Source organism: the organism of the source record quoted next, unplaced genomic scaffold (assembly GCF_019419815.1).
Source record: "Pyrus x bretschneideri cultivar Hongxiangsu unplaced genomic scaffold, Pyrus_bretschneideri_v1 Contig19, whole genome shotgun sequence".
Lineage (NCBI taxonomy): Eukaryota > Viridiplantae > Streptophyta > Magnoliopsida > Rosales > Rosaceae > Pyrus > Pyrus x bretschneideri.
The window spans coordinates 143,918-156,840 of NW_025999490.1; the positions used below are offsets into that span (position 1 = coordinate 143,918).

At 37.8% G+C, this 12,923-nt stretch overlaps 1 protein-coding gene and 1 pseudogene across 2 annotated transcripts; both read right to left on the reverse strand.

Moving 5' to 3' along the window:
- Positions 1-277: 277 nt before the first annotated feature.
- Positions 278-3,648, reverse strand: LOC103953255 (phosphatidate cytidylyltransferase, mitochondrial). 2 transcript variants are annotated; one of them, XM_048582704.1, is made up of 11 exons: positions 3,382-3,648; positions 3,175-3,295; positions 3,005-3,061; positions 2,849-2,911; positions 2,686-2,754; positions 2,420-2,512; positions 2,083-2,187; positions 1,934-2,011; positions 1,693-1,821; positions 1,105-1,210; positions 278-846 (listed from the first exon to the last, which is right to left on the reverse strand). In XM_048582704.1, exons 2-11 carry the CDS (start codon positions 3,286-3,288, stop codon positions 653-655), a joined length of 1,008 nt encoding a protein of 335 aa, XP_048438661.1. In that variant the 5' UTR covers positions 3,289-3,295; positions 3,382-3,648; the 3' UTR covers positions 278-652. The 2 variants fall into 2 exon arrangements, with proteins under 2 accessions (XP_048438661.1, XP_009363266.2); XM_009364991.3 differs by having other exon boundaries at positions 3,175-3,647.
- A 3,853-nt stretch (positions 3,649-7,501) lies between these two features.
- Positions 7,502-11,396, reverse strand: LOC125476503 (annotated as a pseudogene).
- Between the last annotated feature and the right edge of the window lie 1,527 nt (positions 11,397-12,923).

Here is a 12,923-nt window from a genome sequence, read left to right on the forward strand (position 1 = left end):
TTGATCGGTTGTATTGTCATCTACCACAAAATTATGAAGATGCTGCCGGACCCTTTTAACTTAATACAGAATTGGCATCAGGAAGTTTTACAGTGACTGTCACCCTATCGCGTGATACCAACAAGCCGGATAAGTCAAATTTGTTGGTTCAAAATCAAACGAGTTGGTAGAACTTCATGTCATCTAACTTGACTACATGTAAAAAAGTCTTAGATTCGACAGTACTGAATCGGAATCAAAAGTAACATACTGAACAAAATGCTGAAAACTAACACAGTTGTAAAAAAGTCATTCTATTCTCCGAACTTTCTCAGAAAATGGCAACAAAGAAAGCCTTAATACTCGAAGCTCTATCGTGCGAATTACATGTTCAAAACTGTAATTCTTCTGTAGTTAACGGAAGATGAAGTTTACATTTCCATTCAAGGCTTGCTTTCTCCCTCGGTTTCTTATTACTCGATGTTGTAGGCTGCTTGTAGCGATAATTTATTCTTCCTTGGTACAAAGAAAGTTCTTGTTTATGTTATGTTTCAAGCACCTCACCTCTTGTTGAATCGGACTGCAAAACCACGCTTTTAACGTCCATCCGATACTAAAAGTTTCTTCCTGAAAAAGTCTCGCACCAAAAATGGCATGAATAAATAAAAAAGAGTTATGATCTCCAGGATTTCCATGCCTTGCTCATTTTAGCACCAAGATATCTCATGCCATTAATGCCACCAACAGCTATGAGACCAGCGACTGCCTGTCTTGCACTTGAAACCATGACCTTTCGCCTCAAAATACTCTGCATGCATTTAGCAGCCTCGTCTTTGGATCCAATCACAATATCGTGAACAGCTCGACCTGCATTTGAAGTGAAACGTGTAATGATTGACTCCAATCAGGAGTTACAAGTACTCTGTTAAACTGCCATCCTAGCTAAGTCAAACACTATCTTTGTGCCATACAAATCTGGAAGTTTGTGATGAATTTTCCTTTCCTTTTCTAACAAGCGAGGTTTTCCTAAGAAACTTCGGGAACAGTTGTGAACCTTACATATGAAATTAGATAAATACTTCAAATACCTTTAGAAGTGTAATGCAGATGAGTTAAGGTTCATACCAGAGCCGCACAGTGCTTTCTTCTCTCCTAGCTTCATCCCCATTTGGCTTCTGACCATCGGGGGCAGATAAGAAACGAGAGATTGGGCAGCTGATAAACCACAATCCTGTTTTATCAGGCAATAACGTATATTAATCTTTGAACACAACAAACAGTGAACTGTAGACTAAATTAAATAACTTTCAGAAGAATTACCCATATACTGAAGTCTTTAAGTTGATATTTAGCTTAAATTCAAAAACATGCAACCAAAGATCCATGAAATCAACCATTTAAATACTTTTCACGTCTAAGAAACTATAAATAAACACTTTGACAATAAAAGTGATTGTGGATAAAAGGGTTTCACAGAGATCAAAGTTGCAAAAAAGGTTAAACAAACTACAAATGTTTCGAATTCCAAAAGCAGGAGCTAGCAATTATAATTAACAAAGATGAAAGCAAAAACGTGTTGTATACAAATAAAAAAAGTATACGTATTTTTGTCAAAAACATTTTGTATGCTATCCATTAGGCAATAAAAGTTGGAGAGATAATGTTGGATCAACTCATCAATCCCACATTGACAACCTGAGGGTTATAATATACCTGAGATATATATGGTTGAGGATTCCCAGATAATGACCGTCTCAACAACTCTTTGGTCTCATAATCTTCTATGAATGGCTTATACATCGACTGGAACAATTCAAATTGCCCTTGTACTATTTTCTTCACCTGCAGCAGATCATCTAAATTAAAGAAATAGCTTAAGTTTGACTACATAATTAGAAGACCCACCAATTGAATGCAAGTTTGTGGATTTGTGTAACCTGAGATTGAGCTTTACCTTATTTCTGTCCTCTGCAAAAAGCATACGCACATCACCCATATATGAGAGGCTACATATTTTGGCATACAGATCTTCCTGCATTAAATTAAGTATGTAATAGAACTTCAGATATTCTAAACTGATTGAGCAGTGACTAAGAATGAGACCTCAGTGAAATTGGATGGCAAAAGAAGGAGCGCAGCAGACATTGCAGCCCTCAAATTAACCGAGTTTACATTTGTGATATCCAAATTATCCAAAAGTACCTGAACCTGTTGAAAAAAAAAAAAAAAAACATTGAAAACTCCCACTACAACTGGAAGTTCTGGTATTTGGATTTTCCTCATGTAGCAAACAGTGCTACTAGAAGACAGTTGAGAAAAATGTAACTAAGCAGGAATTAACTAAAACCAAATAAGTGGACAATTATGGAGCTGAAGATTAATGTCCCACAAATACAAACCCACACAACAAAAAAAGTGAGAATCAATGAGAAAGACATACTGGCTTTTGTAATCGGCCACTCAAATAGAACCTCTCCCAACGTAGCACATCCTGAACCAAGTTGTCCATGCCAACAACCCCATACTTATACATCTGTAAAAATTACATAGTGTTAGTTTGTGATGAGTCACGAAAAGATACTAAGATGCAAAAGATTGTGGAATGTATACCGAAGTACTAGAACAATATCAGTTTAAAACATGGCAAGAAAGCTCATATGCCTAACAGTCTATACTTGAACATACAAGCAGCTGAGTGATCAATACCTTGTCATTCCAACTAACAAAAGGATTGAAGTGCACTCCTACACCGATTTCATCTGCAACGCCAGTAATCTAGCATGCAAGAATATAATATGTCAGAATCAATGAAACTACAACTGAATATGGAAGAGAGAGAGAGAGAGAGAGAGAGAGAGAGAGAGAGTACCAGCCTTGCTCCACCAAGGAGCACCATCCATGAGGCGTAATGATCGTTGTTCAATTTCAGATTCTACTTGTATAATGCACAAAAGAAGTAAATGATGCGAGAAGTTATCGATACATCAAAAAGATACAAATAATGAGTTGTAGTCTAAAAGCTCACCTCAGAATGCCATTGCTGGGGATCTGATACACCAAGAATGCAATCCACCATAGTTGACTGCCACCCCAAAATTCACAAATGCAAAGCAAAGCTTCAATATTTACACAGTCAAGTTAAAAAACAACTGGTTAAATGGTAAAAAAGAACTGCAGAAGCAAAGTAAAAAAAACCTTGGCAGTGGAAGGATGGCTGGGGTGGAGAGATGAGCCATAGACACAGCAGAACTCAACAGGGGGAAGAGTTTTGAGAAAACTCTGGAGCTGCGTTTCGTCGTGATTCTCCATAGTCACACTAGCAATGCACACAGAGCATTAAAATTCTGAAGAAAGACTGAAGGGGAATTTCATCAAACAGGTGGAGTGCAGGTGGTCTTTCACCTTCGGTCTCAGCAACACAAGTCCGATAAAGTTTTCGACTTTTCAAATTCCCAAAGCAGTTGAAGGAAATACGGATTTGAATTCGGGAACGACTAACGAGCATCAAGGGTTTAGGGTTTAGGGTTTTGGTGGATCGATTGGATACTGGTTGCAAGCATGCAGGTTTTAAGTTCGCCGAGGCTAAAAAGGTCATTTCATTTCAATTTTACTTGTAACAGGGGAAAAAGAGGAAAACAAAACTTTCTCGAATTGCTATTCGAGGAAAATTGCAGAGGTGTCACATTAATAAATAATTAGTTGTAATTTGTCATAAACTCAATTAAATTTCGAGTAAAAAAAATAAAACATGCATAACACGCATGACTTATTTTTAAGAATATATTAATTTTTTCAAGGTTATTTGTATCGATATTTGTAACTTGTTGGTAATTGATGTAAGTAGTTGATTAACCTGATAGTCAAGATTTTTTTTATTATTATTTTTTTTGAAATTCAAATTCTCCTCTTTGAATAAATTAGTATATAATATTGTTTGTAAATAAAAAATTTATAATTCAAGTGACAAATTATAAATCAGGTAAAGTTTATGTTGCAAATTCAATAAAAGTTCCCCATTTCTTTACTAACATTGTTGCTACTAACAAAATTCTTGCTTTTTAGCCAACATGAGTTGGTTCAATTGGTGAGGTTTCTGCCTTGTGTGTCGTCCAATGAAGATTTGAGTCTCGCTATCAAAAAACCTATATTGATGGACGATCTATAAAAACTAACAAAGGAGTACGAAATCCTATGTAAATCCTCAAAGAAGCTTGTATTATGACATGGCCCTGAAATGGGCTCTCCCCCAAAACTTTTGTTCACCAAAAGCGATTGTTGCTTTTTTTGGTAGATATAAAGAAGCGTTGTTATGCTAAATGAACCATGTCCAAGTCCAATGGCACCTCAGTTATTTATTTCCTACTTTTACCTTATTACCCCTTATTCCCCCAAAAACATACCAGAGCAGAATCTCATATCCAAAAACAAAAAAGCAAAGAAACAGAAGAGGATCCAAAACAAGAAGTGATGAACAAAAAAAAAAAAAAGAAAACAACTCAGATACATTTGCACTCAATCCATCCCAATCACAATGCCATGTACTACACCAATCTGTCAAGATCTCAGAATTCCGGGAGAGCCCCAAATACAAAATGCAGTTGAATCTCCTCCCCACCAAATGTAATTACAAAACCAAACCCCCCAAAAAAACTAGGACCCTCCAGATGTTCCTGAGGACTCAGCAACATCCTTCAATCTCAACGTAACTGCCACTTCTTCGATCATTTTACCCCTCTCTCCCACGCCATCTACGGCCCTGCTCAATCTCTTTAACCATATGTCATAGTCCACAGGATATGGTGTTCCACAAAGGCTGTCCACATAGTCAGCAAATGCCTTGAGGAGAGGTGAAACCTCACCTAGCTGCTGCTGGATTGAGCGCTTTGCCCAGCTCGTCTCCCTCCATTGCAATGCAGATTCGATCGAGTCCTGCTGCTGCATTGCTCCACCGCATACGAACAACATGAGGTAAACAAGGCTTTCTGCGTCTGATGATGGACAAAGTTTCCCATGCTGAAGTGCATGTGATGAAGAGAATTGTAGGTTTATGGCTGGACTGTCTCGGTCTTCCAAAACTGCGCGGCCCCATGATATTGGAACATAGAAACAGCTGTTTCTTGAGCCTTGTTCGTCAACAACCCGAATTATGTTTTCCGGACAAATATCACCATGTTGCACATTTGGCATTGCTGCACTTCTTAGAGCAGCTAGGCAGTCTCTGCAGCAGCGAATTGCCTCCTCGGGGGAAAGGGGGCCATCTTGAGAAACAACGTATGAAACAGGTTCACCAACTGGAGATGTCACTAGTATTGGAGTCCCACACAACGGATGATCACATCGACCCCCAGGGGTCTGCTTCTTGCAGGGACCAGAATGCAAAATCCGCCCTGAGGCAATCATTTCCGGCAAATATTTGCTTGTAATTCCCTGATGCTTGAAGATGTTTAGCACTTTTGTTTGCCTCTGGACTTGGTACCAAAGACTCATGTCCTCCCAACAAGGTTCAAGTCTGGTTGGATGCGCGCCAATGTATAAGGTCAACAGCTGCACCGGACAATCTACACAAACCGCACTATAGAGGTAATGGTTCCCTCCCACCAGAGACTCTTGTACTTGGAAAGCTTTCTGCCCCTGCTGTTGATCTTCCAGTAGCAAAACTTCGCCCTGATTAAGCCTTAAGCGCGAAGCATTGTGTTTGACAGCTCGACCATTAGTTTGGTCAACTTCAACAATCTCTTCTTGCTGGTGGCTAGATTGTTGGAAGGGAACGAGAACATTCCCATTCTCACTGAGGCAGAACTCCATTCTACGCTTCTGAAGGCGAAGGCTATGATCTGAGACTAATGAAGCTACTGACTTCCTTGGCAGTCCATTCCATTGTACAATAGCATTGTAAGTTGCCAAAAGTACCTGCAGAGTTCCTAGGTCCCCCCAATTTGCATTCCCGAATTTGTTCCATATCCGGTCCACTGGAGAAACACAAACTTCAGCATGATTTTTGATCCATTCAACTGCAGACTTGTACGGATAACTTGAGCTTAAATCGAGTTTACTAAGATCACCGCCAAGTTTAACCACCCCTCCATATTTAGAATCCAGAACCAAAAGGAAAACAGAACTGCTCTTTGTAGCTCTAACCTTGCTCAAACACCTAGAAACAAGTATATGAAAACCATAAAAGAGGGCTTCACAAATAACGGGAGCTGATAATTTCATCTCATTTCCAGACAATATATCAGGTTTAAACAGGGCAAACTCCATGATCTGATCCCATTGGACTTGTTGATCACCCCCAATTTTCGATATCAAAGATAAACCGCAGAGCTTTCTAAGCCCTCCCCTTGATATTGCCTTCTCTACACTATAAAACTTGGATCCAAGAGAGCGCGGACAAGATACAAATAGCGGCAGCTCACCTCTTTTATGCCAAAATGCATGCCATAAACCACTCACCACAGCATGAAGGAAGTCTTCCAACGCAAGATACTCATCTTCATTTGGATCACCGGAAACATAAGGTGAGCATGGCATCCGGACGAGTTGCTGAAACAGAACACCCTCCAATGCCACATCAAGCTTGCGCAATTCATCAATCATGAATGGGGGACTGAAACCAGTGTCCGAATCCTCACACGAATTCTCCGAAACCCAATCCTCAATACAATGTGTGAACAACTCGAGGTCAGCAAGTTTCCTTGCATAGTCCTTTAGTCCATTGGACACTCTTCTGGAAGAAGAGGCATACCTGCTTGAAGCTGAAGCAGCGGACTGTGTGGAAATAACGGAGTTAGACCTCCGAAAACTACCATTCGAGCTATGGCCCGGAGACAGCAGTCCCATGTCATTTTGCAGCAAACCAGATGTGAACTTTCTCAAACTTCCACTCAAACTTTGCTCCAAAGACGAATCGAAATCGTTATGTTGGTAACCTAATTTCATTGCTAACATTCAACAAAACAAAACCCAGAAGCAGGAGTACAACAATGAACTGATGATTCAGAGATCTTTGAGGAGTTCAAGACTTGCATTTCTCACAACCCAATAAACAAAAACATGGTTTGCAATGTCACAACAAGAAGATTGAACCCTCATTAAACTAAAAAATGTGCAGAAAAAATGAAAGGTGGGAAAGAGATTGAAAATTTACTGAAAACCCAAGAGCTTGGAGAGTCCCATTCAGATCTCTGAAGCATTGATGGCTGAAAAAGTGGATGGGAATGTGAAAAGCATTTGAAAAATGCAGATGGGTTCTTCTTCTCATCCTTAAAAAATGGATGCTTTTTTTTTACCAGAGAACAAAAATGGCTGCTTTTTAACCCCAAAAAATGGTTGTTCTTCTTGTCTCTAGTTGTAGGTGTGGTGGTGCATTGGCTTTGGAAGGAGGGTCCAAAAAACTCTCAGCTCCTCTCAGCGGAGAGAGAGAGAGAGAGAGAGGGAGAGAGAGAGAGAGAGAGAGAGAGAGAGAGAGAGAGGAAGGCCCGTAGAGCTGGGACAGCAATAGAATAATAAAAAGTTGAGAAGTGCAACAACAGCGACAAGAAGAAAAGGGGTTGAAGGCTGAAGGGAACCCAAGTGAGCTTTTGTCTACTATCCCCACAACGATGGGGTCGTCTTGGTAGCTGGCCCCTTTGGTCCCATTCGACCCAATGACAATGACCATTCTTAATGTAGTTAAAAATTGAAACAACTTCTGAGTTTTGATCCAAAAAAGAAATTATAAATAAAAAAAACTAATAACAAAATCATTAGTTTATACATACAAGATTCTAATTTTCTAACAAAACGATACTTAAAAACTATTTTGATTTGCAAGAATAGATTCAAATTTGGGTTCGATGGACCGAAACAATACTCTGACCAACTAACGTGACAAAAATTCAAACTTGAGTACAAAGTTGTGAGTACACTGTTCTGACCAACTGCTATTTCCATGTCTCTGACATGAAAAACATTCTTGAGTGGTTTATAAAGATGATGAATATAAAAAACAAAGGGGACAATAAAAAGTTTGGAGGGGGGGCAAAAAGGGTCAATTAGAGTCAAGTGTTCATCTAGTGATGTATTTTGTGTCATAGAAAATTAGGTAAAGTTCTCACTTTGGGTGGCCAAAATCTTGCAGGCTCACAGCTCTCATCTTTTCCTGCAATCATCACAGACAGTTGGATTGCAAAGTTGTAGGCTTGCTTTATTAACGTGACTGATTTCCGGATTAACCACCACTTCCTGAATCTCACAAAGATCTTCAATTATTTGCTACTTGCTTGCAAAGGAAGCAAAAATGATTGAAACCAAAAGCATCTCTCTTCCTTTGTACTTTTGCTACAAGTGCTACAGTCTCGATTCATATGGCACAGAAACAAATTGCACAAACAAACCTGCGGCCGAGTACTAGTTAACGAAATTTCATTGATTACGGGTAAGAGATTACAAGTTAATAGCATCACCGGCGAAAAAGCCCCTCTGCAGCTCAGCTGGCTGACTTCTCTGAAGTAAGCCATTCTTTTGCAGCTTCTAAGTCGGGAAGGACAACTGCGCCAGATTCCCTCCACTCATCGGCATCAGTTGTCTTGAAACTATCCAATAACAATGCAAGCATCCCAATGCTGTTGCTGGGACATAGTCTTTGCGCATGCTGTCCCCTATGTGCAGAACCTCGTCCAGTGACAGATTTCCAGCCCTTTCAAGCGCAAGCTCATAAATTCTCGGTTTTGGTTTCTCCACGCCTTCTATTCCACAGAACACTCCAAAATCCCAATCAGTTGCCTGAATAAACAATTGGTACGATACCATCAGGAAGAGAAAGAAACGAAAGCAAACCAATCCTAAGGGATGTGCATACTGAAGGCTCAAGTAATGCTGCTGAAACAGAGATTTAAGTAACTTACGTGGTGCACACCCAAGGCTGGAAGAATTGCATCTCAATAACGGTATTCTGCATCGCTAATAATTCCAACTTTTAAGACCTTGTTCATGGACCCATCTTAGAAAGGGTTGGGAGTCAGGAAAGATAGAATAAGGAGCAGAGGAACCAAAAGGATGCATACATACGTCGGTTCTCAAATGTCTCCTCATCGTACTGATATCCAGCCTATCATAAAAAAAAGATGTCCATTTCAGAATAAATGAACAAGGAAATTATTCGAGAAAATATAAAGTCCTAGCTGATACTATTTATCGTCTAAATTCATTAGGGGGTTGATGTTTTCATTTTTCTAGATTAGCAAGTTCTGTGAGTTATTCAGAGGCACCACAAAACCTTGGCATCACATACAACGGTTGTCGAGAAGCTAATTATCACATCGGACCGTACCAAAAGATTGACAAGCCATGTCAAATATCTTACCCTTATAAAAGAGTCTCTAACACAAGTTTTCCACCATATGATGTTGGGCATTTTCGCAGCATGCCCGAAACATGGATGGTTGGTGGCCATGTCTTTATATGCATATTTGAAGCCCTCATGCACCCTTTTGTAGTCAGGGAATTACAGCCCAACAGCTTTGGCTGCCATGCAATAGTATTCGCCAAGCTCCCCCTTGTAAGCTAGCAATGTACCAGTAACATCCACTGTAATGCACCGCAACTTTGCCAACAAGGACATTGTAAAACTGTTTTGTAGTCAATCCCCAAAATTGAACCAGAAAATGCCTAAGTATCTAGGAACTTTCAGTATACGATGGGATCAAAGCACCAAATATTGCTGGAGTCAACCAACCTCTTCAAGGAGTTCCCTTTATCACTGCATTTTCATGGTAGATTTATTAGGTTATGATGGGAACGTTCCAATTACAGATAATGAGTACTGTCAAAATGGCATCAGATTCAGATTCATAACCCCATGAATACCACCCCGTCTATATATCATTCTGTTCTCGTAACTATCTTCCGTGTACAAATAAAACTAAGATGAATGTTCATCAAGTCAAGTAGCTCGATGTACAAAACTGGAATGGAAAAAGATGAGCTGCATCGGCTATATCTACATTTCCTACTTATACATTGCTTCTTAGTCTACAAAAACAAAAAAAAAGTAAAAGGCAGTGCTTCTTAGTTTCTAATAACATAAAAACCTCACAAACACATAGAATGGAACCGAATACAGATGCAGATCTATACATCAGGACCAAATGATTTCTGAATTGCATAGTTAATAGCATCAGATACTGCGTCAGTTGTTGAAACAAAAGCTAGGCCTAAGGGGCAGATTCGTTCCCATAAATTAACGCAATGATCAAACAGATAACTTACCCTAGATTTTTTTACATAGTATCTTGATGATAACGAAATGCCACTTAGTGGGATAAGGCTTGGTTGTTATTGCTGTATCTTGATGATAAAGAAATGCCCTTCCCCCAACATATAATTTTTAGTTTACTAGTGCACACTGCACACACAAGCATTAAAGGATGAATCTGCAACAAATCCAACTTCTAAGTCAGAATTCAGCTTACCCAGATGCCCAAGACACATATATGATTTTTATCTGTATCATCAAAAGTTTTAGCCTTTCTAATCATCCCCAATCACCAAAACTAAGAATAAAAAGTTTTAGCCTTTCCAATTCATTTCTCTTCTAATTTTTCAGCAAAGCATCCAATATTGAACACATAAACAAAAGATTCCACTCGAAAGTTGACCCCATTAAATTAAGAGAACTTTAATGAAAAGCTCTCGTACTGTTCATTTTAACGAAAAATCATATTTTTACACTAAAAAGTCAATTTTAATACTATTCACTTTACCTTTTATTTTATCCTTATCGTTAAAACTCAAAGTTTTCAAATTATTTTAATTAGTTTTCCTTTAAATTAATTCTAAGGAAAAAAATATATATATAAAATCAGAGAAAATGCAGCTTGGAAAAAATATGAGATACCAACTAAATCAAACTCAAATTCTCACCAAAATAAAAATTAGTAAAATTGAAAATATTGAGCAAGAAGAGATTTTGAAGCTTACTCACATGCTGAAATGGGCAGGGAATCTGAATTTCTTAGGAGAAAACGCAAAGTCGTTTGAGGCTTGGACTGCACATTCATGGAGGAAAAAAATAAAGGGAAAAGGATCATCTCCTTGTCCTTTTCATCAAATCCACATAGTCTGTGATCCGGGCTGTTAGAATTTGATTCAACGGTTACAATTATTATAACTTTTAAAGAGGCCCTCTGTGTATAACCGTTAGATCAAATTTCAACGATTTGGATCTTGGACTAGGTGGATCCCTTTCCAAAGTGAAGCTCCAGAATTTATAGAGTAGGACCAAAATGCATCAAATACAGCAGCAGCAGTTAATTGGAATCTGCGTCCCTGGACTTCAGAGCTTTTGCATGATTTTTTTGTTAGATTTGGAAGAATCATAAAAAGTAGGCTAAAAATAATTTCCTAGTACAAGATATGGCTAGTTATCCAAATTTTCCAATTCTTTTATTACTACATTGTAGCAGACTGTGTTTAGGCACATGGAAAAATATTTCCATTTCTTTATATTTTTTGCTTTAAATATTTCACCCTTCACTTTTACTTTTTGTTTCTCTTAAGCCCCTCTTGTTGCATTCGATGTGTTTCTGAGTTTTTTTCAAAAGGGTAATACTAAGAAGATTAAATTTATAAATTAAATTCATAAATTAAATGACATGTAAGTTGATTATTGAAATATTACTTAAGTGTTAATAAATATGCTCATTTACTATTGATGACACATAATTTAGTTTGTAAATTTTATCTATAAATTTAGTTTCTCTAACATTATCCTTTTAAAAAATATGTACTTTTAGATTATCGTAAGATCCTAGTAGGAGTTCTGAGTCTTGACAGTAATTTTATACTGGGATAGGATTACAAATATTTTAACGCTTGTTTTAAATCTTTAAATTACATAGTATTCAAGAGTTTTTATTTATTCATGAGATAGAAGCTTATGTGAATTTTAACTAAAACTAAAAATAAAAATAAAACTACAAAAACATAAAATTTGAAAGAAATTAAAAATAAAATTAAGCGAGACGTCTTCGAGATTACAGCAGTTGGAGATGGAGTTAGCGGTTATGAGGCAACGAGAAGAAGTGTGTCAGTGATAGGAGGGCCTTTTGCGCTACATTGTTGGGATAGCCCAAGCAATGTCAGCCTCTCACATTCACCTTTCTGATCCTCTGTACGAATTTCAGCCACCATCCCACCAGCTACCTCACCAACCACCCGGTTGTAGTTAGTTTAGTACTTTTTACATATAATTGTGGGAATATTTTATTTTTAATACAACTAAATAAATTTCTTTAATATTGTGATTTATTTTTTTATTTAAAATTATTATTATTATTATTATTAATAAGAGGAGAAGAAGGATTCGAAATTATTATAATAATTTAGAAGATTGAAAATTTTAAACTCAAGACGCATAGGTAGAAAACCAACACCTTAAACCCTAAATACATCAATTAATTGTGTGTTAGATTAGTGATTATACAATCTTGTATAATGGCCAAAAGGATGGCACTATTGTTACATCAAGACTAAACTTGTAAGGCACCTTGAAGACAACATAATATGCTTCTATATAGTGACAACTTTAATATATGGTTGCTTACGTATGGTTTCACTATAGTTCCCTTTATCAGTTTCATTTAGAAATGTGAATCCGAAGCTAACCCAAGCAAGCACATTGTCTTCTGAGTCACATATACATTAGCCTCTTGTCACACTCTCATGCGTGTACGGTATCTTGTCCACACGAGTCTAACTTAATCTCATTAAAGCTAGCCCTTTATTACTCCAAACACGAATTTAGTAATTCTAGTTCAGCCAGTCAAGTTTAATAAAACTTAGTAAAGGCAGACAAACACCGCTTGAATACTTTTTATTTTTTCTTTAACAAACGATATTATCTACACTAAGAAAAAGGGGATGGACTTCCGCCTCATAATGGGTTAGCAATAATGTGGTTTAGA

What these genes read in the sequence shown, in the direction of transcription:
- LOC103953255 (XM_048582704.1), bottom strand. Translation starts at nt 3,288, where the DNA reads ATGGAGAATCACGACGAAACGCAGCTCCAGAGTTTTCTCAAAACTCTT. An exon ending in GCCATCCTTCCACTGCCAAG is followed by an intron (nt 3,062 to 3,174) that starts GTTTTTTTTACT and finishes TTGGGGTGGCAG; the next exon opens with TCAACTATGGTGGATTGCAT. An exon ending in GTGGCCGATTACAAAAGCCA is followed by an intron (nt 2,188 to 2,419) that starts GTATGTCTTTCT and finishes TTTTTTCAACAG; the next exon opens with GTTCAGGTACTTTTGGATAA.